Source organism: Heloderma suspectum, chromosome 2 (assembly GCF_057233095.1).
Source record: "Heloderma suspectum isolate Gila_16-S chromosome 2, 16-S_ref, whole genome shotgun sequence".
Lineage (NCBI taxonomy): Eukaryota > Metazoa > Chordata > Lepidosauria > Squamata > Helodermatidae > Heloderma > Heloderma suspectum.
In genome coordinates this window covers 1399974-1425082 of record NC_139459.1, presented here as the reverse complement: position 1 = coordinate 1425082, position 25109 = coordinate 1399974, and the positions used below count along the sequence as shown (strand labels likewise).

At 54.8% G+C, this 25109-nt stretch overlaps 2 protein-coding genes across 2 annotated transcripts in view; one reads left to right on the top strand and one right to left on the bottom strand.

The window, feature by feature from the left end:
* TMEM8B (transmembrane protein 8B) overlaps positions 1–25109 on the bottom strand; it is a 33434-nt gene that overhangs the window by 6852 nt on the left and 1473 nt on the right. Inside the window, exons 2-10 of the mRNA XM_084832735.1 lie at positions 14444–14633; positions 12768–12975; positions 10282–10415; positions 9551–9822; positions 6576–6928; positions 6129–6225; positions 5804–5927; positions 4210–4352; positions 3447–3625 (exon numbers count right to left, since the gene is read on the bottom strand). Coding sequence (XP_084688861.1) covers positions 3447–3625; positions 4210–4352; positions 5804–5927; positions 6129–6225; positions 6576–6928; positions 9551–9822; positions 10282–10415; positions 12768–12975; positions 14444–14633 — 1700 coding nt within the window. The remainder of the gene's footprint in view (positions 1–3446; positions 3626–4209; positions 4353–5803; positions 5928–6128; positions 6226–6575; positions 6929–9550; positions 9823–10281; positions 10416–12767; positions 12976–14443; positions 14634–25109) is intronic.
* Positions 10118–25109, top strand: part of FAM221B (family with sequence similarity 221 member B) — a 62141-nt gene continuing 47149 nt past the window's right edge. The window contains exons 1-2 of the mRNA XM_084832748.1: positions 10118–10391; positions 12760–12879. The gene's annotated coding sequence lies outside the window, so the exon portion shown is untranslated. The remainder of the gene's footprint in view (positions 10392–12759; positions 12880–25109) is intronic.

The window sequence follows — 25109 nt, the reverse complement described above, 5'->3', positions numbered from 1 at the left end:
TTTGTCCTTTATCATGCCCGTCTTTGCACAAAACGTTCCCTTGAGCTCTCCAATTTTCTTGAAGAGATCTCTAGTCTTTCCCATTCTGTTGTTTTCCTCGATTTCTTTGGATTGTTCATTTAAGAAGGCCTTGTTGTCTCTCCTGGCTATTTTCTGGAACTCTGCATTCAGTTGGATATATCTTCCCCTTTCTCCCTTGCTTTTCGCCTCCCTTCTTTCCTCAGCTACTTGTAAAGCCTCATCAGACAGCCACTTGGCTTTCTTGCATTTCTTTTTCTTTGGGATGGATTGAGTTGCTGCCTCCTGAACAATGTTACGGACCTCCGTCCATAGTTCCTCAGGCACTCTGTCTATCAGGTCTAATCCCTGAAATCTATTCCTCACCTCCACTGTATATTCATAAGGGATATGATTTAGGTCATACCTGAATGGTTTAGTGGTTTTCCCTACGTTCTTCAATTTAAGCTGAAATTTTGCAACAAGAAGCTCATGATCTGAGCCACAGTCAGCTCCAGGTCTTGTTTTGACTGACTGTATGGAGCTTCTCCATCTTTGGCTGCAAAGGACATAATCAATCTGATTTCGATATTGACCATCTGGTGATGTCCATGTGTAGAGTCGTCTCTTGTGCTGTTGGAAAAGAGTGTTTGCTATGATCAGCGTGTTCTCTTGGCAAAACTCTTATTAGCTTTTGTCCTGCTTCATTTTGTACACCAAGGCCATGCCTGCCTGTTATCCCAGTGATTTCCTGACTTCCTACTTTAGCATTCCAATCCCCTATGATGAAGAGGACATCTTTTTTGGGTGTTAGTTCTAGAAGGTGTTGTAGGTCTTCATAGAACCAATCAACCTCAGCTTCTTCGGCATCAGTGGTTGGGGCATAGCCTTGTATTACTGTGATGTTGAATGGTTTGCCTTGGATTCGTACTGAGATCATTCTATCGTTTTTGAGATTGTACCCCAGTACTGCTTTTCCCACCCTTTTGTTGACTATGAGTGCTACTCCATTTCTTCTAAGGGATTCTTGCCCACAATAGTAGATATGATGGTCACCTGAATTAAATTCGCCCATGCTTGTCCATTTGAGTTCGCTGATTCCCAAGATGTCGATGTTCAATTTTGCCAGCTCATGTTTGACCACCTCCAGCTTACCTTGATTCATTGATCTGACATTCCAGGTTCCTAAACAATATTGTTCTTTACAGCACCGGATTTTCTTTTCACCACCAGACACATCCACAGCTGAGTGTCCTTTCGGCTTTGGCCCAGCCGCTTCACTCTTTCTGGCGCTACTTGGAAATACCCTCTGCTCTTCCCCAGTAGTATATTGGACACCTTCCGACCTGAGGGGCTCATCTTCCGGCGTCATATCTTTTTGCCTTGTGATATGTTCCATGGGGTTTTCTTGGCAAGAATACTGGAGTGGGTTGCCATTTCCTTCTCCAGTGGACCACATTTTGTCAGAACTCTCTGCCATGACCTGTCCGTCTTGGGTGGCCCTGCATGGCATAGCTTATGGCTTCACTGAGTTACGCAAGCCCCTTCGCCACAACAAGGCAGTGATCCATGAAGGGGAATCCTCCCAATGGAGAGAAGTAAATAGTGGGGTCCCACAGGGTTCTGTATTAGGACCAATGCTTTGCAACCTGTTCATACATGATCTGGAATTAGGAGTGAGCAGTGAAGTGGCCAAGTTTGTGGATGACACCAAATTATTTAGGGTGGTTAAAACAAAAAGGGAGCGTGAAGCGCTTCAAAAGGATCTCTCCAAACTGGGAGAATGGGCATCCAAATAGCAAATGTGATTCAACGTAAGCAAGTGTAAAGTGATGTACGTCGGGGCAAAAAATCCCAACTTCAAGTATAGCCTGATGGGATCTGAGCTAGCAGTGACCGACCAGGAAAGAGACCTTGGGGTTCTGGCGAACAGCTCAATGAAGATGTCAACCCAGTGTGCAGCCACTGTAAAAAAAAGCCAAACTCCATGTTAGGCGTAATTAGAGAAGGATTGAGATTAAAACTGCCAATATCATACTGCCCCTATACAAATCTATGGTGCGACCGCACTTGGAATACTGTGTCCAGTTCTGGTCACCACACCTAAAAAAAGATATTGTAGAGCTGTAAAAAGTGCAGAAAAGGGCAACTAAAATGATCAAGGGGCTGGAGCATCTCCCCTATGAGAGAAAGTTACAGTAGCTGGGATTGTTTAGGTTGGAAAAAAAGAGCGTAAGGGGAGACATGACAGAGGTGTACAAACTTATGCATGGTGTGGAGAATGTGAATAGGGAGACATTTTTCCCCAATCTCAAAATGGTAGAACCTGGGCTCATCCGATGAAGCTGATTGGTGGGAGATCACAGAATCACAGAATCATAGAATAGATGATAGATTCAGGACAGATAAAAGGAAGTAGTTCATAGAATCATAGAATAGTAGGGTTGGAAGGGGCCTACAAGGCCACCAAGTCCAACCCCCTGCTCAATGCAGGAATCCAAGTCAGAGCATCCCTGACAGATGGCTGTCCAGCCTCATCTTGAACGCCTCCAGTGTGGGAGATCCCACCACCTCCCTGGGTCATGGGTTCCGTTGTTGTATGGCTCTAACAGTCAGGAAGTTTTTCCTGATGTTCAGCCGGAAAAACAGAGTTCTTCACAGAGCGCACAGTTAAACTATGGAACTCGCTACCACAGGATGTAGTGATGGCCACCAGTTTGGATGGCTTTAAAAGGGGGTGGACAAACCCCTGAAGGAAAAGGCTATCAATGGCTACTAGTCTCGAAGGCTATGTACTACCTTCACAACCAGAGGTAGTAAGCCTATGTGCACCTGTTGCTGGGGAACATGGGCAGGAGGGTGCTGTTGCGCTCATGCCCTGCTTGTGGGTCCCTGGTCAACAGCTGGTTGGTCACTGTGTAAACAGAATGCTGGACAAGATGGACCCCTGGTCTGAGCCAGCAGGGCCCTTCTTATGTACTTATGATTGAAACTCATGAACATCTAAATGATGCACAGAGACTGGACAGAATTCTTCCATCTAATCTATGGTCATGCAAGGGAACCGACTGGTAGCATGTTCAAAGCTGACGAAGAGCAGTCCTCCTTTCTCTCCTTCCTGCAATGCCTGATTCCTGGGCAGAATTTCACTGCTGGAAGCAGCTGTGAGGGGCACTCACTGGAATCCCTTGATAAAGGGCTTAGAGACGTGCATGGAGGAGGTGGCCAGATACCCCCCCTTCAAAGGCAGCCCCCCTGTGCGGCTGAGCCTGCGACACTTGTCTCTGGCTAAAGGCCTCTCCTGGGCAAGCGCGCCCGGGAAGGCTCCGTGGAGCCGGAGTGTGAGGCGCTCTTCCCGACTTCCCTCGCCCCGCCCCCTTGCAGGGGGTTCATCTGCAGCTGGGCTCCTGGAAGGCCCCGGAGCCCCCCGGGAGGACGTGCCCACTCACGGTGGAGAAGAACATGGTGAAGACGTAGACGGTGGCCTCCAGCGGGAAGCCGCTCCGCAAGGCGATGACCACGGGAGGGACGAACATGAGGTTGCTGAGGCAGAGCAGCAGCGTGGAGAGCAGCTGGAAGCCGTAGGATGCAGCGGCGGCATTGTCGGTGCAGCCCCAGCCGCTCCAACCTGTGGGCGGGTCCAGAGTCAGGCCAGGGCTGGCAGAGGCCCCTCGGCCAGGCTGTCCCGCGAGGAAGCCCGGCGGCTCCTGCCCCAGAACCTTCTTTCCAAAGTCCCACAGCCCATCGAGGAGAGAGGCTTGATAAAGGCCAGCCCCAACTGCCCCCCGTGTCCCCCCCAAGCACCTGGGAGAGGAAATAGGGCCAATGCCTTGATGCACCCATGAGACGCTCAGTGGGAAAGAGCCTCCTCGCCCCCCCAGGAACCCGGGAGTGAGTGCACTGAGGGTGGGGCTTAATTGGGGCTGTGCCTGGAACTCGTCTTCGATGCTAAGGGCCAGCCTGAGCCTGGGACACATGAAGACATAAAAAGAGAGTGCCCCTGAGCACATGCAAAAGGCCTTTCCCTTACCATTGAGTAATCACAAGCAGCCCCCACATCTCTGGAATGAGGAGGCGAAGCTCTGCTGTGGGCCCAGCGCCCCTCCCTGGTAGCCCCCGTCCCACGCCTTTGGGAGGCTGACGAGGGCAATGGGCGGAGTGGTGCCGCTCCGCCTCCCTGGCCTGCCGCCCGCCCAGGCGGCCTGGACTCACCCGCCTTGCACTCGCAGGCCGCATACAGGTAGTTGTTGGTGCGCAGCAGCTTGCACTGGCCGTACGGACCGCAGTCGTTGATGCAGGGGGAGAGGTAGGTGCGGAGGGACACCTCAGCTGTCATGTTCCCACAGAACTCCAGCCTGGGGGGGAAGCGCAGGGCAGCAAGGCAGCCGAGGGGCGCCCCGCTGCCGCTGTGGGAAGGGGCCTGCGAAATGCGGGGGCCCCATGGCTGCGGCGCCTGAGAGGCTCCTCGGGAAGGCAGCATCCCAGGGTCTGCTTGCGCCACGCCGCCTCCGGCTCTTGAGCCTGGGCCCGGCTGAGCACGGCGGTGACAGTGAGGGGGCCGGGAGGTTTCCGGGACGCACTTTGGGGGACATGTCTGGGGGTGCTGACTCCTCACAAGGCTGGCTTGCTGCAGGATGGGGCCAGGTTGAGGAGAAACACGTCGGGGTGAAATAAGGGGGGCAAGTTGCATCAGGCAGCTTGGAAGAGATCCAGGGAAGCCTGGAGGGGATCCAGGGATCCCTCTGCCAGGCCCAGGCAAGGCGACGCTGATCTTGCCCCTGCTGCAGTGAGGCCTCATCTGAGCCGGAGCGTCTGATGGAACCCCTGGCCTGGCAACAACTGGACCAATCATACATATATGCACCATGCTCCTTGGCACAAGACATGCCTGAAGAAGACCGAGCCAGAGGGAAAGCAAGACCCTGCCCATCTGTTCCTGGCCAGCCCACCGACGCGCTGGCCCCTCTCCCGCCCACTAAGGGCTGGAGGATCAGAGTTGTTAATCCGCCTGGCGTCAGGTGGGGAAGTGGCAGAGGAATGGCTACTTCTGCATGCTGCACACCCCTATTCTTGTGTGTGAAGAAAGCATTGAAATGGCCTATCTAGGGACATGCTCTCTTTTGAACCAGGGCAGCTTTCTGTCTCTAGGGCCAAGATTCATCGGCAGGTGCAGGAAAGCCTACGTTTGTGGGATAAGGTGACATTTTGTCCAGGTGTCAAAGTGTTGGGTGCAACGCCCCCGGCCAGGCTCACTTCCCCTTTTTGCAAAGTGGGATGCCAGCATGCAGGGCCTAAATGGAAGGAAGGACAGGGCAGGGAAATGACTGTTGCTGTTCAGTCGTTAAGCCAGGTCCGACTCTTTGTGACCCCATGGACCATAGCACGCCAGGCCTTCCTGTCCTCCGCTCTCTCCTGGGCATTTGCAGAAGAATGGTGTATCGGAACAGCGCTCCCGCTGCCCCCAAGCCCCTTGCACCTCCCAGAGCAAGGCCTCTGCACGCCTGTGTTGTCTGAGCCTGGCGGGCCAGTCTGCGGGGACCGTGCCCCCTCTGTCTGGGGCAGCAGGGCCAGGTACAATGCAACGCAGAGTGGCTTCCAAGGCTGGGGGGACACCAGAAGCACCCCAGCAGCCCGAGGGAGGTTGTGGCAGATTTCCAGGGGTGGAGTCTGTAGTGCTCTATTCAGAAATTTGCCCCTCAGGCTCTGTGGCCCTCTGAAGCAGCACAGATTGTGCAAAATAGACACATGCAGGAAGAGCTGTGTAACGCAGACGAGGTATGCAGGCTGCCCTGCCTGGCTGGCTTACCCACGATCCGTAGCGCAGCGCAATCGCAGACTCAGGTACCAGCTCCCCGTCTGGGGGTAGGGAATACGCAAGCGGGCGAGGGGGGCTGTGGTGTTTATGGAGAGAAGGAACCCTGCCAGCAGCGCTGCCAAGGAAAAGCAGCCAGTGAGCTCCGGGGCCGAGGACACCACTTCCTCCACCCATGGGAGCTCCTGCAGGCTTGGCTGCTCCCCCCACCACAGCAGACATGGTGCTCCTTGCAAACCAACAGCAACAGCTAGATGGCACAGCCTTCAGATGCTGGGATGGCGAATCAGGGCAGAGGTGGGCATAGCCTGGCCCTTACCTGTCTCACAGGTGATGGACGCATTCTCTTCTGATGACAGCGGGACCTCATGGTTCAAGCATGCAAACACTGTTGCGTTCTCCCCGCGCAGAGAGGACTATGGAAACAGGCACCCTGTCACGTTATTATTTTGTAAAATTTTGCTGTTCTCTTTTGAATCGTGTGTGTTAGCAGTCTTGGGGGTTCCATGTGGCACAGAAAGGAGGAATATTCAAATATGTTGGGGGGGACCCCTTTCTCCTGCTATTGCCCTTCACTGACCATGCTCAGCCCTCCGCCTCCTCGCCCTCCCACCATGCCTCCCCAAAATACCCCACTTCTGCCCTCCCCAAACGCTGCTCCCCTTCCCACAAGCGCCAGGCCGGGCCCTCTCTTCCCACCCTTGGCAGTGGCCCTCTGCCAGGCCCTGGCTCACTGGGTGTCCCCCCCCCCCGTTTCCAAACTCACCACGTTCAGTTTGAGCTCGAGGCTTAAGGTGCCACCGCTGTCCAGCACAGGCAGAAGGTTGATGGCAAAGATGGCCGGCCGGTCTGGGGGCACTGAGACGTTGGGGCCAAAGAAGATGTAGAAGTGCACAGAGAAAGTGTCCAGCTCGTTGCGCAGGGTAGGCCGGATGGGCCAGCAGTGGTCACTGGCCCTGGGGGGCGGGGCGGGTGCTGGATGGTGGGTGCCGTTTGGGAGGGAGGGGGGCGGGACGTCTGCTAGGGCCAGGCCCCCAGGGGAGCCAAAGGAGTGTGGCATGTTGAGGCTGGAGCCAGGCAACTGGAAGAGGGTGTGGGTGAGGCTTGTCCGGGAGCAGTCTGTGGGAGACAGGTGTCCCACAGGTGAGAGTCAGGCCCGGGACCTCTGCCCAGCAGCCCCCATGCCATCAGCCCCCGCTCCTGGGAAGGGACAGGCCTGTGCAGTCCAAGCCTCCTCTGCATTTGTCCTGTGCCCTTTCCAGAGGATGCCCCCATTCATCAGCTTCCAGATCTCTCCCTTTCCCCTTGTGAACGCCCTCCCCCTAAAATAGGGAGGGCTCTTGCAGACCTAAGGTGGACTCCTTGCAGGCTGAGCAGGGGTGGATTGACTGGGTGGGTCCAGGGGGTGGTGCCTGCTGCCTTGAAAGAGTCTGTCGTGCGCCCTCTCCTGAAGAGGCCCGCCCTGGACCCAGAGATGTGTGAGAACTATCGCCCCATCACTAATATCCCCTTTGGGGGCGAGGGGCTTGGGTGTGTGGTGGCTGGGCAGCTTCAGACGTTCTTGGAGGAAACTGACTATTTGGACCCATTTCAGTCTAGTTTCAGGCCAGGGCACGGCACTGAAATGGCCTTGGTTGCTCTGACGACTTGCTCCAGGTGAAAGACGGGGGAAGCGCTACCCTGTTGATCCTCCTGGGTCTCTTGGTGGCTTTTGACACCACAGATCATGCTGTCTTACTGGATCGGCTCTGCAGGATGGGAAGTGGGGGCACTGTGCTACAGTGGTTCTGCTCCTACTTGCAGGGCTGATCCCAGACAGTGGTACTGGGAGAGTCCTGTTCTACCCCATGGCTATTATAGCTGTGGGGTGCCACAGGGTTCTATTCTATCTCCCATGCTGTTCAACATCTATGTGAAGCCATTGGGTGGGGTCATTAGGAGTTTTGGGGTGGGTGTGACCAGTATGCTGCTGATGCTCAGCTCTATTTCTCCTTGGTGTCAGAGTCAGCTGAGGCGGTGAAGGTGCCGGACCAGTGCCTGGAGGCTGTCGTGGGCTGGATGAGGGCCAATAAACTGAAACTAAATCCTGACAAGACAGAAGATCTGTGGATTGGGGGTTCCCATGTCCAGGCATTTGGTAAGTGACCTCTCCTGGATGGGGCTGCACGCCCCCCAAAAGAGCAGGTGCGTAGCTTGGAGTACTCCTAGATCCATTCCCATCACTGGAGCCCCAGGTGGACTCCGTGGCCTGGAGTACTTGGGGCCAGCTTCGGCGGATCCGCTGGCTATGGCCTTTCCTGGACAGGGATAACCTAGCCACAGCAGTGCATCTGCTGATAACCTCCCAGTTGTTGTTCAGTCGTGTCCGACTCTTCGTGACCCCATGGACCATAGCACGCCAGGCCTTCCTGTCCTGCGCACTCTCCTGGAACCTCCCAGTTAGACTACTGCAATGTACTGCTGACCAGAACATCTTGTAAAGATCATATAATCCCATTTTCGAAGGAATGGCCCTGGCTGCCAATACTCTTCTGGTCAGAATTCAAAGTTCTGGTGATGACATTTAAAGCCATAAGCAGCTTGAGACCTCCTCCTCCCCCTATATATGCCTGCCTGAGGACTGAAATCTGTTGGAGGCACCCTCCTCTGTGTTCCACCAGTGCAAGACATACACTACAGTGGGGTGTGGGAGAGGGCCTTCTCTGCTGTGGCACCCTGGTTGTGGAGTGCCCTCCCCTCGGAAGCCCAATTGGCACGTACATTGGTTTCATTTTGGCGCCAAGTAAAAACATGGCTTTTTACCAAAGCCTTTGAGGGCTAAATGCATCCCCTAAAGTAGCACACTGTTTTAACTGTTCTGTTTCAGATTTTAATTGGTATTAGCTTGTTTAATGTTTAATATGTTTTTAGCTGTTTAAATTATTTATGTTTTATACCGTTTAAACTGATTTTACCTGTACGCCACCCTGAGATCTTAATGATATAGGGCAGGATATGAATCTTTTAAATAAATAAAAATACGGTAAGGGCAGAGAGGAGGAGCACGGGCTCCCGGTCGAGCGGTCCCTGGCGCGTGTGTGTGTGGGGGGCTCGCTCCTGGGGCCTGTCTTGCCAGAAGGCCACCGGTCCGGTCAGGGCGGGCCTCCTCTGCCTTGAGGCTGCCTGCTCCGCCGAACAGCCTCGTCGAAGTCCTCAGGGCTCCTCGCGGGCCCAAGAAGCCTTCCGGGCCCTCGGGGCCCGGCCAGCTGCTCCGCCCTGCTGGCGGCGCTGTGGCGCTCTGGCCCGGTCTGCCCGTTCCCCTCTTGCAGAAGCGGCGTCGGTCTTAGTCCGCGCTGCGCCGGACCCTGCCCGGGGCGGCAGGCGCGGCGAGCGGGGGCTCCGCGCCCCAGGAGTCCCGCGCCCCCCTTCCGCTTCCTTCTCCCTGCGCTTTCAAGACGCCCAGGGGGGCCGGCTGCTGTTCGTCGTATCAGCGGCCTGCAGAGCTGCTGCCTGGCCGGGCCGGGCGAGTTGCCCGTCGAAGCCCGGGCAGGGGCTCTCCCGGGCCCGGCCAGAGAAGGCTCCCCCCCGCCCCGGTCACCCGCTACCGGAGATCCATTGTCACCTGGGGGCGCTGCCGGGGGCTGGGCCCGGGCCCTGCTGCCTGGGCCGGGCCGGGCCGGGCCCAGCTCCGGCCGGCGCCCCTCCGCCTGGAGGCGTGGCCCCCCCGCCGCTGGCGGCCTCGGGCGGCCCCGCCCCACTCACCCGTCAGCTGCACCACCAGCTGGAAGCGGGCGCCGCCGGCCCCGGCCGGGCCCCTCTCCACCAGCACGTAGTACCAGCTCTGCCAGAAGGGCAGCTCCAGGGCCAGGCGGCAGGGCGCGTGCTCGCGGCAGTCCACGGCGGAGGAGTTGTGCAGGGGGGGCGCCTTGCCGCGCGCCTTCAGCCGCAGCGGGCAGCCCTCCCCGCTCTGCTCGGCCCCGCGGCAGTTGCGCAGCTGCACCAGCAGCCGGGAGGTGTAGCTGGGGACGAACACCCTGGCCGGGGAGAGAGCCACTTAGCGGCGCGGCGCCCGGGCGCCCCGCTCCCCCCCAGCCCCGCTCTCCTCTGCCGCAGCCGAGGCCCCGGCCGGCCCCGAAGCGTCTTTTGCGCATCAGATACGCGCGGCGGGCGGCACCGAACGGGATTCGCGGCGCGGGGGCGGGGCGGGCTCCGGGCGCCGCGCCCCTCTTCGCCCGCTTTGCTCCCGGGAGCGGGCACGACGCCTCTGCGCCAGCCGGCGCGCCCCTCGCGTGGCCCGGAAGTGCTGCGCCCGGGACGCTTCCAGCCCCTGGGCCGCCCTGCCCGCGGGCGCTGCTCCTCCGCCCCGGCCCCGGCCCCGCCTCATGCCGCCCTCGGCCGCGCAGGGGCAGGGGGATGGGCAGGGGCCCGCCGACTGCCCCGAGCAGGGCCGCGCGCCTCCGCCCGGGGGAGCCTCCGCCCTCTCCGGCACTCACTTGTAGAGCAGCGAGCGGTTGTGCGGGGAGAGGACGTGCTCAGTCACGTCGTCCGGGTGCAGCACCCCGATCCCCACGAGGCGCTGGACGATGAGCTGGGGCTGGAAGAGGTACTGGCAGTCCTCGGCGAGGCCCTGCGGGCGGGAGGGGCGCCGTTAGAAGGCCCCGCGGCGACCCCGTTCTTGCCGGCCCGCCACCCGGCCGCTCCCCGAGGCGTACCTGGCCGCCGCGCGCCTGAGTCCGGCACCGCCGAGCGCGCGGGCCTCTGGCCCTCCTGGGCTGCGAGGAGGGCAAGCGGCCCGGGGCAGCGCTCAGCCGCTGAGGGCCCCCCTCCCCCCGTGCCCCCCCGTCAGCTTTCCGGGGGCTGCAACAGTTCCTCCCCTCCTCGCGCCTGCAGGGCAAGTGGGTGGATGGAAGGAAGCCCTCGCCCGGAAACTTCGGCTGGTTCAGAGCGGGGCGCTAGGGGCTGCTGGCGGGGGCGCCGGCCAGGGGGCCTAGAATTCATTGCCACGGCCCCTGGAGCAGCCAGGTCAGACTGCTGGCCGCTGGGGCCGCCAACCCTGGCTGCTCGCAGCCTGAGGCCTTCCCTCGCCCAAGGCGCTTCTCGTGGATAGGTCACGTGAGACTTGGGGCTGGACAGGAGAGGGCCCATCGATCCAGGAGATGGCCTTAATTACTGGCCTGGCAAAGTTGCCAAGTTTCTCAGGGAAGTTCCAGATAAAATGGCCAACAAGCACTGGGAAGTGGCCGACATCTCTAGAAGGCAAGAGACAAATTGGAAAAAGAGCTCCCCCACTCCACCCCAAGACACACAGAGAGCTGAGTTTTTAGTCTCTGTGAGCTAGCCGGGGGGGGGGGGGGCTCTCACCCCAGAGATCTGAAGGGTGAGCGGTGGGCTTTGTCTGGCTGCTGGAGTGTGGCAGCTGTGCCTCCACCTTTGCTCCACCAGCATATTTGTAAATAAAGACAAATAGCACCAAATGCCCATGAGCCTCCAGCGGCCTCCTTCCAAAGGGAGCCACGCCTGTGTCAGCCCATGCGCCTGGAACATCTCGCCCCTCAGAGAAGTGGGGTGTGCGGAATGATCCAGTCTGCCTGAGTACACCTGCTGGCCACCCAGCTCTGTGTAGCTCAGCCTCAGCTGGTGAGTTGGGCTAAACTCCCATCTTCCCCATCCAGCAGGGCCATTCCTCCTCCCACTGCTTCAGCCCTGTGGAAAGGGGTGCCCTGGGACTGGGGTGTGTTTCCACCCAGACTGCTCTTCATTCTCCCTCCAAGGCCACCAGCTGGACTGGCCAAGCACCTGGCTTCTTCCAGAGGCTCAGCCAAAGCAGGAGGCGTCTCCCAGCCCTTAGCAATATAGCCACAGAACCGCTGGGCTGGGCTTCCCAGTGACAGCAGATCTGGACAGAACAGGATCATGGAATCATAGAATAGTAGGGCTGGAAGGGCCCTACAAGGCCATCGCGTCCAACCCCCTGCTCAATGCAGGAGTCCAAGTCAGAGCATCCCTGATGGGTGGCTGTCCAGCCTCATCTTGAACGCCTCCAGGGTGGGTGAGCCCACCGCCTCCCTAGGTAAATCTAGATCCTCCCTAGGATCTAAGGGTAAAGTTTTGTTATCGATGTAGCTAATATATATATACATCAGAACAATAATTAAGACTACATTGTTGTGTATTGTGCTGTAAAGAAACATACGTCAAGCCAATCAGGGAGAATATAACGTCATGGAGGCCTAACGGTGCCCAAACTAGCCAATACCAAACAAACAGAGCGCATTTCGACATACGCTCTTCCTCGATGGTCTAGTGAAAGGACTAGGGTATAGTATATGAGAGGTGTGCCCAAAGAGAAACAGACATATGTATATAGACACACTGTGTATAACACATTCAGCACAATTTCCAGCATAGGACCCTGCAGTTTTTAGACCAATTTACTAGTCTCGCCAGTCCTTCCTCTAGTACATGCACCAGCAAAGGAATGCACATGTTATGGTAATGGTCAACTGCAAGGGGGCCAAAAGCTCCGCTGCAAATAACTGTTTCTGAGGGTGGCAAGGAGCTGCAGTGGTCATACAAACGGGAGACCGATAAGAAAGCACAGTAGCTCTGAATGCTGCCTTAACAGGAGCTTTCAAGCTGTCTGCACAGCTGTCCGCATATGCCTGTTTCCTTTTGGGCATACCTCTCATATACTAGACCGTAGCCCTTTCACTAGACCACTGAGGAAGACTGCATGTTGAGAAGCACTCAGTTCATTTGGTATTGGCTATTTTGGGTACGGTCAGGCCTCCATGACTCAACAGCATTGTATTCTCCCTGATTGGCTTGATGTATGTTTTTTTACAGCACAATAACAGTGTATTCTTACTGTTTTTATGTATATACATTTTAGCTACATAGATAGAATTTGTTACTAGACGTTGTTTTATTCATATTTATTCTCCCCAGTAAGCCCTGCCCACTTTTTCCAGGGTCTCACCTTGACCGAGATCTTGCCCTGTTCTCTGGGCAAGTGGGCAGCCAGGAACCAGTCCCCAGGCAGGGGGCTGGTGATGTTGAAGACCCCGGTGGTCCTGTTTGGCAAAGTCCAGGTGAGAGTGAGGGAAAAGGAGCCCGGCACGGCCGTGTCCCTGGGGAAGTGGGTGCGCAGAGGATTAATGACGGGGGGCGCCCCGGAACGGAAATACCTGCCAAGGAAAGGGGGAAAGATGAGGGGTGGAGCTGGGCCAGGCAGGCATGGGCACAAATCGGTGTGTGTGAGAGAGAGGAGGGAAAAACTGAGAGCAGAATTCAGGGGACTTGGATTGAGAAGGAAGGATGGAGCTGGATCAAGTAGTGGAAGGGCCCAAAGAGGACTCTTGCTGGCTTGGAGCGGGAGTTGGAAGGGGCCCTTAGGGGTTATCTAGTCTGAGCCTCTCCTTTGGGTAGGGTAATTATCTTTCCCCAGTGCAGCAGTTGCAACCGACTCCTGGGCAGCCTCTTGCTGTGAGCGGCCTGGGAAAGACAGCCTGTGCTGCCTTCCTTGGGCAGTTTGGCCTGTGGCCGATCCATCCTAAGCTGTCCTTTCCTTAAAAACAACAACATTCCTCTCCCCCACCTCCCACATCTCATTCAAAATTGGCTACGACAGGACCTCTGCAGCAGGTCAGCCTGGCTGGCTATGCCAAAGTGTGACTGAGGTGCATCATCTTAGAACATGTCAGCTATCACTGGTGTGCCCAGATCGCACACGCACACCCAGCTAGCCTGACCTCTCCGATGGGAGGGGGGGGCTCTCCTGCCGCCGCCTCCTCACAGGTCCTCCTGGCTTCTGTGAGGAAAGTGCAGCTCTAGACTTGCTGGGGGCATTTGGCAGGATGAGATTTTTCGCCGACCGGTTCATTCTCATCTGAGGGGGAAACAGGTGGCGAAAAGAGGGCCGAGCACCCCGGCTCCCCCACAGCCCTGTGCAACTGGCTCTTCCTTCTACATCCCCTTAGAACATTTCATTTCCCTGCTGATTATTAGCACTGCTTCTCAGTACCGCGTGCACGAGTGGTTCGGAGGCTCAGCAAACATTTCGGGCCACAGCGGCCCACTTTGCCAATTACTCTTCCGCAAGGGCTAGGCCGGACCCACAAGAGCCCCTCGGGGGTCGTCTGCCCTAGAGGAGGTGAAACCTCTGGCTTCACAGCTCCAAAGGGCATGGGACATGAAAGGACAGCAGCCCTGCCCTGAGGGCCCCACGGGCAGAGAAGTGGGCACACGCTACAGTACTGATAACCTGAGAACTCCAGCAGATTCCCACCCCAGCAGGCCCCAGATGGCCACAGCTGCTTTCAGGAGAAAGGAGTGGCTGCCCCCACCCCACCCCTGAGCTGGCCGGCCAGCTCAGATGGCGGAGTGACGGGAGGTGCCGAGCCCCGGGAGAGACTGACTAGATGCCTGTGGCGGAACTCCAATGGGAGCCTGCAGAGATGCAGAAAGAAGCGAGGGGCAGTTTTGCTGCAGCAGGATGGAAAGCACAGCGCTCTCCGTCACCGACCTGTTTGCCCTGGAAGCAGCTGCGGGTGCGTGGGCCAGTCCTGGAAACCCCGGGAACGGGAGCGGCCGCCTGGGTCTGAGCATGCAAAAGAGATCAGAAAGCAAGACCCTCCGATCCACTCGCCAACTCACACGGTGATGCTGCGGTCTGGGCAGTGGTCCCCAAAAGTGCCACCCTGCTCTTTGAAGGTGATGAGGTTCCAGACGGCTGCGACCGTGTCTTCAGGGATGCGGAAATGGAAGAGCTCAATGCTGGTGAAGGAGCGGAAGGGGTTCAGCTTGCGAGGGGTCCGGGTGAAATAGTCCGTGACAAAGAGCCCATCTAAGAGAGAGAGGGAGGGAGAGGAGGGGGTTGCTGAAACAGCACTGAGCAAGGGAATGGGGGCCACAGAACTCCTCCTCAAAGTGGCCTCTTCCTCCCCGCCACCCTGGCCAAGCACATAGTCCACACAGACATGGAGAGCCCCCTCCGCCCAGAAGCCAGGGATGAAGCCTATCGCGGGGCCCAGCCGTGTCCTCTGCGGCTGAGGGCAGTGGGCACTGAGCAGCAAAGCTTGTGGGGGAGAATCTGGGTGCAGCACAGAGCAGCATTGTGAGTAGGTGGAAGAAGACTCGGTGTACACCATGCAGAGAAACGGGCTGCGTTCCAGCCCTGTAGTCCTGATTCATTTCCACAGACATAGATTTCCCTTCTGGAAATCCTCCTCGCCCTCGGGCTCTCTTCCCACTGACTCCTGCTGGAGGGTGCTGGATCTCTGGCCTCTGCTGGGATACAGAAATCTGTAGAGACTCTCAGCTGAGCTTACCGGGAAGATGCTCCTGCTGACCCTGGGAAACCTGCAATGCATGCCGTGCCTCCCCGCCGCCCCCTCTTCCTCCTCCTCCTCCACCACCACAAAACAACAGAGAGGCTTGTGGCATCTTAAAGGCTAACGTGTACTCTGGCATAAGCTTTTGTGGACTGAAGCCCACTTCATCAGGTGCATGAACACCTATGCTCAGTTGACTCAGGGGTGCAGAGGAACAGTTCAGCCAACTGGGGCCACAGCCGGCGTTCTTGAGGAATTGTCACTGGATATGCGTGAAGGTACCATCCCTCCCTCCCTCCCTCTTGTTCCATCAGCATAGCCTTCCATCCGCAGAGAGGCCTCCCTTCCCTGCCACACCAAATGCCCTTTTCTGGCAGGAAGAAAGGAAGGCCTCAACTGGACCCTTCTCCTGCCTCAATACTCAGCACTGTTTCTATGCCCCCTTGTCAAGAGAGGTGGACATAGAATCATAGAATAGTAGGGTTGGAAGGGGCCTACAAGGCCATCGAGTCCAACCCCCTGCTCAGTGCAGGAATCCAGGTCAGAGCATCCCTGACAGATGGCTGTCCAGCCCCGTCTTGAACGCCTCCAGTGTGGGAGAGCCCACCACCTCCCTAGGTCATTGGTTCCATTGTCATATTGCTTTGACAGGAAGTTTTTCCTGATGTCCAGCCGGAATCTGGCTTCCTGTCACTTGAGCCCATGATTCCGTGTCCTGCACTCTGGGATGATCGAGAAGAGATCCTGGCCTTCCTCTCTGTGACAACCTTTCAAGGACTTGAAGAGCACTATCAGATCTCCCCTCAGTCTTCTCTTCTCAAGGCTAAACATGCCCAGTTCTTTCAGTCTCTCCTCACAGGGCTTTGTTTCCAGTCCCCTGATCATCTTTGTTGCCCTCCTCTGAACCCTCTCCAGCTTGTCTGCATCCTTCTTAAAATGTGGTGCCCAGAACTGGACACAGTACTCCAGATAAAGCCTAACCAGTGCTGAGTAGAGGGGAACTAGTACTTCCCGGGATTTGGAAGCTGTGCTTCTATGAATGCAGCCCAAAAGAGCATTGGCCTTTTTTGCAGCCACATCACATTGTTGGCTCATATTCAGCTTGTGATCTACCACAGTTCCAAGAACCTTCTTGCTTGTAGTGTTGTTGAGCCACGTATCCCCCATCTTGTAAGTGTGCATTTGGTGTCTTTTTCCTAGGTGCAGAACTTGGCATTTATCCGTATTAAAGTTCATTCTGTTGTTTTCTGCCCAGCGCTCCAGTCTATCCAGATCACTTTGAATTTTGTTTCTGTCTTCCAAGGCATTAGCTATCCCACCCAATTTTGTGTCATCTGCAAATCTGATCAGCATTCCCTGCACCTCCTCCTCCAAGTCATTCATACAAATGCTGAAGAGCACTGGGCCCAGAACTGAGCGCTGCGCTACCCCGCTTGTTACCTCTCCCCAGTTGGAGAAGGTCCCATTTAGAAGCACTCTTTGAGTCCGATTCTGTAGCCAACTGTGGATCCACCGGATCGTTGTTTCATCTAGCCCACTTAGCTCGTTTGCTGATCAGGATATCATGGGGCACTTTGTCAAAAGCTTTGCTGAAGTCGAGGTATATGATGTCTACAGCATTCCCATGGTCCACAAGGGAGGTGACTTGATCCAAAAATGAGATCAGATTTGTCTGGCAGGACTTGTTTTTGACAAATCCATGTTGGCTTCGAGTAATCACAGCATTGTTGTCAAGGTGCTTCCAGATGGATTGCTTTATCATCTGCTCCAGAATTTCCCCTGGGATTGATGTCAGACTGATGTCAGGTCTGAAGTTCCCAGGTTCCTCCTTTTTACCCTTTTTGAAGAGAGGGACAACATGAGCCCTCCTCCAGTCATCTGGCACTTCCCCCGTCCTCCATGATTTCTCAAAGAGAATAGACAGCGGTTCTGAGAGCTCTTCTGCCAGTTCCTTTATGACTCTAGGATGCAGTTCATCTGGCCCTGGAGATTTGAACTCATTCAAAGGAATGAGGGGTTCCTTGACCATATGCCTATCGATCTCAAGCTGCAATCCGGCCCCTTCAGCCTGCACTTCGCCTTTGCCAAGCGGGTCATAGACCCTCTTTTGGGAGAAGACTGAGCCAAAGTAGGAATTGAGCACCTCTGCCTTGTCTTTGTCATCTGTTATCGTTTTGCCATCCTTATTTAATAGCTGAACCGCCATTTCTTTCCTCAGCCTTTTTACTATGCACATAGCTGAAGAAAACCTTTTTGTTGTTTTTAGCATCCCTCGCTGACCTCAGCTCGTTCTCTGCTTTAGCCTTCCTGATGCCATCCCTGCAATTCTGTGCTACCTGCCTGTACTCTTTCTTTGTTGCTTGTCCTTCCTTCCACTTCCTATATGTGTCCTTTTTTGTTTTCACGTCATCTCTAAGCTTTTTGTGAAGCCACATTGGCGTCTTCTGTTGTCTTCTACCTTTTCTTCTTGTTGGAATTGTTTGTAATTGTGCCTTGAGAATATCCTTTTTTAAAAGCTCCCACCCATCTTGGACTCCTTTTCTTGTTAGAATCGCTTGCCATGGGACCTTACTGATCATTGTTCTGAGTTTATGAAAATCAGCTTTCCTAAAATCCAGGGTACGCGTTTGACTACACTCGGCTTTTGCTTCCCTTAGAACCAAGAACTCAAGAACAACATGGCCGCTTTCCCCCAGAGTTCCTGTAACTGCTACTTTATCCACTAAGTCATCTCTCTTGGTTAGGATCAAGTCAAGGATAGCCAATCCTCTAGTTCCTTCCTCTACTTTCTGTAGGAGGAAGTTATCCGCCACAGAAGTCAGGAATGTCCTGGAGGGGCCATGTTTTGCAGAATTTGTCTCCCAACCAAAATTGGGGAAATTGAAGTCCCCCATTACTACTGCATCATGCTTCCTTAAAACATTGGCTATTTGCTTTTCAAAAGTTTCAATCTTGTCTTCTCCTTGGTTGGGTGGCCGGTAGTAGACTGCGACCACCAGGTTCCTTTTATTCTCTTCTCCATTTATTTTGATCCAGATGCTCTTGATGGGGCTCCCAAGCTCATCCTCCTGTATTTCTGTGCAGAAATATGTATTTTTCCCACAGTGCAACCCCACCTCCCTTTCTGTTCCTCCTGTTCTTTTTGAACATATTATATCCTTCAATTGCCGTATTCCAGTCATGAGAGTCATCCAACCAAGTCTCAGTTATACCTATCAAGTCATAATTTCCCTCCTGTATTAAGAGTTCAAGTTCGTTCTGTTTATTTCCCATAAACTGGGCATTAGTATATAGACATCGAAGGCCATGTGCCTCATAGTCTGGCTTTCTTCCCACATTTGTCTGAAGACTATTATTGGGCGCTATCAGAGCTGTTCTCTCCATTGCGATGCATGCGCCTACGTCCATTGTTACCCCCAACATTACATCTCCCTTCCCCATAGGATTCAGTTTAAAGCCCTCCTGATGAAGTTCTTCATGCTGTGGCCAAACACATTCTTCCCTTCTCCCACACTGGAGGTGTTCAAGACGAGGCTGGACAGCCATCTGTCAGGGATGCTCTGACTTGGATTCCTGCATTGAGCAGGGGGTTGGACTCGATGGCCTTGTAGGCCCCTTCCAACCCTACTATTCTATGATTCTATGATTCTATGAGGTGCAACCCGTCCCTTGCCAACAGCCCATCTTCCCGGAAGTATAGCCCGTGGTCCCAGAATCCAAATCTCTCTCGTCGGCACCACCTTCGTAGCCAGTCATTCACCTGGGGTATTTTTCGTTCCCTTTCTATCCCTCTTCTGACTACTGGAAGTCTGGATGAGAAAACTATCTGGGCCCCAAAGTTCTTGAATTTCCTTCCCAAAGTTTCAAAGTCTGACGTGATCTCTTTGTAGCTCCGCTTGGTGGTATCATTTGTTCCGACGTGGATGAGAAGAAAGGGATACCTGTCAGTGGGCTTCATGAGTGCAGGCAACCTTTCAATCACGTCTCTAATCTGTCCTCCCGGGAGGCAACATACCTGGCGAGTCCACGGGTCTTCGCGACATACTTGGGTCTCGATCCCATGCAGCAAGGAGTCTCCCACTACTACCACTCTTCTCTTGTTGTTGTTGGAGGCCTGGGTTTCATCGCCTCTGTTTGACTGACCTTCAGCCTCTTGCTCACTCTCATGCAGGTTCCCCTGTGATTCTTCCTCTGCAGGCTGTCCTCCAGTCTCATCCGCAAGTACCTGGAATTGGTTCCACAGGTCCACTGCTTCCACTGGTGCAGAGTGGCGTCTAGTTCTTCTCCTAACTGTCACCCTTTTCCAAGGAGTTTCCTCTACTCCATTTTTCTTCACCTCAGCATTTCCCACTGCCTCATCTTGCTGTTGCTGTTCAAGCTTCTGGTCTTCCCTTTGCTGCCGTAGTTCCCCCATTCTGTCCAAGAGCTCTTCGTGTTCTCTTATTCCCCAGAGGGTCAACAGTCGCCGCTCCAGTCCACTTACTTTTTCCTCCAGCAGCGTGAGCAACTTGCACTTGTTGCAGGTGTAGGCCAGGTTGTTCTCCGGCAAGAAAACAAACATTGCACACACCTTGCAGGTCACCACCACTGGAGAGTCTTGTCCTTCCACAGCCTCTGTTCCCTTTTTGTGTCTAGCTTTGTGATTGTTCTAGACTAGCCTGTGCCTGCTCTACTCAGTAGAGGCTAAAAGCAGAGTCCCACTCTCAGCCTCTGTCTCCTTGGTCTCTTCTACCACTGCAACTCCCCTGGCCAACTCCTGTTTGCTCCCCCTGTCCGCCCGCTCTGGTCGCTCGCTCTCTGGGAGCTTGCTTGCTTCTGTAGTCCCTGGCCCAGCTGGAGCAGCTTGCTCTGCTCTGCTCTGCTCTGCTCTGCTCTGCTCTGCTCAGCTGGGAGGCAAGTGCCTTAGCTACTGTTTTCGGAAAGCTCTTGTTACCAACCCACCCAGTATTCTGCTAGTCTGTGCCTGGAAAAAGAGACTTCTTTCCACCTTGGGAAGAGTGCAGGAGAAATCTCTTTGCCTTTTCAGAAGCCAGGCTTGGCACTATGGGGAGAACTGTGTCCCTTCTCTCTGGCAGGCCTGTTGTTCTCCAGACATAATCCCTGGCTTTCTTTCCCCTCCCTGAATATCCCTTGCAAAATTATACTTTTGCCTCAGGTGCTGGTCAGAGAAGGGGCCACCAGGCATATGCTTTCAGCGGCCTCTCCACTTCCACCTGCCTGCTTAAGCTGGAAGGAAGGAGAACTGTCAGTCAGTCACTCCCAAACGACCACCTTGTAAATCCTGTAACAGCAGCTCCATTTTAGTTCTGGGGAGCCACTGGAGACTAGGGGTGCACGAAAGTCACTTACCTGGTCTCGCAGCTTGCTTCACGGTGGGGGGGAGGCGCTTCGCTGCTCCCCCCGAAGTTCAGGCCGGGGGGGAGGCTTCCCTCCTCGCCCAGCTGAAATTCAGGCCGGGGGGGAGGCGCCTCACCTCGCCCGGCCACGAAATAAAAAGTTAAAAAAAAAAAAACGCCCCCGTGATAGGCTATGTGACGATTTACGTAGCCTATCACGGCTAGATCTGCAAAGTCAGCCGTGATAGGCTACGTTAATCGTCACGTAGCCTATCACGGGTGACTTAAAAAAAAAAAAAGCACGCGTACACAAATGGCGGCCCCCATAGGGAGCCGCCATTCACGTTCCTTATTTGGTCCCTGTAGTCTACGTAAAGATTTACGTAGACTACGGCGAAAATAACGACAATGCAAATAGCGTTGCCCTTGTTTTCGCCGTAGTCTACGTAAAACTTTACGTAGACTACAGGGACCAAATAAGGAACGCGAATGGCAGCTCCCTATGGGGGCCGCCATTAGCCGTACGCGCTTTTTTTTTTTTAAACTCACCCGTGATAGGCTACGTGACGATTAACGTAGCCTATCACGGCTGACTTTGCAAATCTAGCCGTGATAGGCTACGTTAATCGTTACGTAGCCTATCACAGGGGCGTTGTGTTTTTTTTTACTTTGCTTGTAATGGCGGCGGCGGCAGCCAGTCGAGAGACTGGCTGCCGCCCCCACCCCTACCCCTGACGAAGACCTACCGAACTGCCGCCGGGACCCGCCGCCGGGAGGGACATTCGTGAAAGGTAAGTCCCATCCCGGGGGGGGGCGGGGGGGAGGAGAAGTTCTCCCCGAACAACCTTCGGAGGACCGAATGCGTTGGCGCTTGGCCCCCCGAAGTTTCGGGGAGAAATTCTCCCCCATCCCTACTGGAGACAGGATTGTTGCCATGGTTTGAGTGTTAATGATTAAGCTCAGGTTTGGCATAGAAGCAGCAGTCATCAGGCCCAGCAGCCTCCTTTGTCTGTCTGCCACAAGAGAAACCTTGTGGAAGCCCCCTTCTCCCTCTGCCCCGCCCACGCGTAATGTTGCTGAAGAGGGCCCCCCCCCGCCTTCTTTGCACTCAAAGCTACGCAGAAAGAGCAGGACAGGGACTATAACCTGCCCCTCTCACTAACCTCCCCCAGGCAGTGCCCCCCTCCTTCATTACCACCTCTTTTCTAGGGAATCCAGCTGACTCTTCCCCACTGCTTTTTCTGTCCTTTGCCAAATTTTTGTGTGGCCGCATGTAGGTAAGAAGCTTGCTGGCCACCTCATTTTGCTCACAAGCCCACTCTGGCATTTCTCCCTGGGGTCTGACTTGCTCGCTCTCCACCCTGAGCCACGCAGGCTTCCCTCCCTTCTCCCTGAAGGCCGGTGGTGGAGCGAGCGGAGCGGAGCGGGCAAGGCTCGCAGGGTCAAAGTGCCGGGACATTCTGATTAGCACAGGTGGTGGCATCTCCCCCGCGCTCAGGCTTCCCTCTGAGCATAGCTGCAATCCTCACGGTAGCTGGGGATGTGCCTGTGGAATGGATTTCCCCAGCAACAACATACTGTTGCGAGAGCTCCCTCTTCTAATGCAAAATATTTTGGGGTGGCTTGGTTTTGGAAGGGCACTGAAGACCCATCAGCTTTACAGAAGACCTGCTCCAGCTGGAGACAAAATCTGCTAGAACTGGTTTGTTGGTCTGGATGAACACCGCTGCTGCCAGCAACTTGGGGGCCTGGCCATGGGGACTGTCATGATGGGTGCCTGCACTCCAGGATGTGCCTCCATGCCACTGCTGAGGGCTCCCCTTTATCTGCTTCGGCCCACTCTCTTTACCTCCCCAAATATTGCTCCAACCCCTGCTGTCCACCATGCATGTGCAACTCCCCTGCCCTAGAATCTACCCAGCTGAACTACCAGCCTCCTCCCTTCCCAAGCCGTTCTCCTCAATCAGGAAAGCGACTTCATTTGTCCCGAAGAACCTCGGTTGCTCCCACGGTGGTCCTCAATGACAAGATGCCTCCACATCCTGCTTGGACATCTCCCAGACCCCTCCTGGCTCCCCACACTGGCAAGCCACCCTCCTTCCTCCTTCCACCATTGGACCACCTGCCCAGTGGCCTGTCTTCTTCCCTGTCTCCTCCCCTCTCCATGCTACTCAAGTGCAACCCTGCACTACCTTTGCTTTTAACTACAGATGTAGCTTCATAGAATAGTAGGGTTGGAAGGGGCCTACAAGGCCATCGAGTCCAACCCCCTGCTCAGTGCAGGAATCCAAGTCAGAGCATCCCTGACAAGTGGCTGTCCAATGTGCATTGATTGGATTTGGCCACAGCCCGAGCCAAATCGGACCCCTTTGGAACATTCCTGGTGCTTCCTGAGGTGAAGCGGGCTTCTCTCTGAGGTGACCAGAACTGTTGCTGGACTCTGCATGAGGCTTCTCCTGCAATTCAGCTTTGGAAAGGCAGATGGAGTGTCTCCCCAAATAGTGTCTTTTGCTCACCTTTCTCTAAATGCTGGTGTGGGGGGAAGGAAGGGGTGGGCTTGAGTGACCGACCGGTCCACCCTCTCATCCCAAGGCATGTTGTACCAGGCCCTCTCCAATCCCTGTGCTTTGAGCAAGGGCAAGGATGGGACAACGAGATGGCCATACTTTCAATGCCACCAGGCTTCACTAAAGGCCATAAACAGGTAAACGATCCTTCTGAAACTTTTTTTAATGTGTCCTGTTTTCTTACAAATTGCCCCAAAACTACATGGAAGGAGAGAAAGGGAAGTGAATCACTCCCCCTGCCCCAAATTGAGGATTCCCCTTCCACATGAACCACTGCACCTATTCTTCTGAAACTTTGCATTTTTTCTTAGTTAGGACCACCTCTATGTTGTATGTCATTTTCAGAAGAATGGTACACAAGGAACATAGTGGCATAAGTGTGTCCTTTTTTACCTTAAAAATGCAAATGTTCTCTTTAACAAAAATCCCTGTACCTATTCATCTGAAACATGGCAGGCTTGATTCCCTCAGAATTGGCAACTATCTCTGCAAATTTCATCAAATTCTGCCAAGAAATAAAAAAAAGTTATCAGAAGTTCCCTTAATAAATCCCCCACACTCTAATTAACATCACCACTGTGTGAACCTGAGTTTTCAAGGAAAATGCAGCCCGATAGAAGATAGTCCTGATGGTTATATGCTACCTCCAGTATCAGAGGCAGTATGCCTATGGACACCAGTTGCTAGGGAACATCGGCAGGAGGGTGCTATCACACTCATATCCTATTTGGGGGGTTTCCTGTGGGCAGCTGGTTGGCCACTGTGGAATGCTGGACTAGATGGACCTTGATTTGATTCAGCATCAGGGCTCTTCTTATGTTCTTAGGTTGAACTGTTCTTGAATCTGCTTTCTACTGACCAGGAACGCCTCTGTCCTGCCTGCTTTTAAGGTTTTTTGACCTCCGATTGTTTAACAACCACAGCAACAAAAAAGTGGTGGTGAGGGGGTTGTTCCTAAATGAGGCTGCCACAGTGGAAAAAGCTTAGTGGGAAAGTAAGTGTCAAGTTTTATGTGAAAGATCTACAAGCTCTGTTCTGATAATAAAACAAGTTCCTGGGCTGAGCCTGTATTCAGAGGCATTCTGTTCCATTATTCTAAGTGAATGTCCTTCTGATCCCCCAACTCCACCCCACCCCAAGCCACATGCTTGGTGGGCCTCAGGCTTCCAGTAAGACCCCCGAAGCAAAAACAGATGGGAGGCCAAGCCCCGCCCCCTGGAGGAACAGCAGGAGCCTCCACAGGGGACGCAGAACCTCTGTGGGCCGGGTGAAGCCCATGGGCCGGAGTCCCGCATCCCTCCGATAGGCCATGGCAGCAGCGTCAAACAGGAGTCCCACAGCAACACCCCCTGGAACCGCCCCTCCATCCTGTGTAGAGTGTGAGGTCCACAGATGGGGCCATAAGGATGTGACAGTATGGCACAGCATTTCAAACAAATGGGAGAGAAAAGAGTTTGCCTAGGCCAGCCATGGTACAGCCATGTGGAACCTGGCACTTGGAAGAGGCGGCCACAGGTCTGTTTGCAGGAGCCATGGCGCCCGCGGGGCCCTTGGCTTGGCCTTGGTACTGCCATTCAGCCTGGGCAGTGGTAGGAGCTCTTGTGGAACAATGTTTCTCTCCCAAACATTGGGGGAGGGGCCCCCTCCCCCAATGTTTGAAAGACTGCTGGTAGTAAAATCCTTGCGCTGTGAATCTGAGATGCATTTGCCAGGGAAACACACGCTTAACCTACTTTCTGCTGAGACAGCAGCGATGTGCTTATTCCCAGCCTCCAGAGAGGACAAGAGGAGGAGATGCATTAATTAGGGTGTCCCCCTGCCTGCATGCTTCCCTCATGGGAAATCCCAGCAGGAGCCACCCAGGGGGTAGAGGCACTGGGGCACAGCCAGGGACAGGGGCTTTTCCTGGAGAAACTTCCACCTGCCCTGAGTGGAAACTCCTGCTCATCCGCATCTTTTGCCACGTGTGCTTAGAGGGCCTGTGTGTAAACAGAAGATGCTGCCGGAAGCACCTCGCAGCGAATGTGAGGGTGGCCCCCTTCTCGCGAAGGCTCTGCATCGCACAGCATCTGTGCTGTAAATCAAC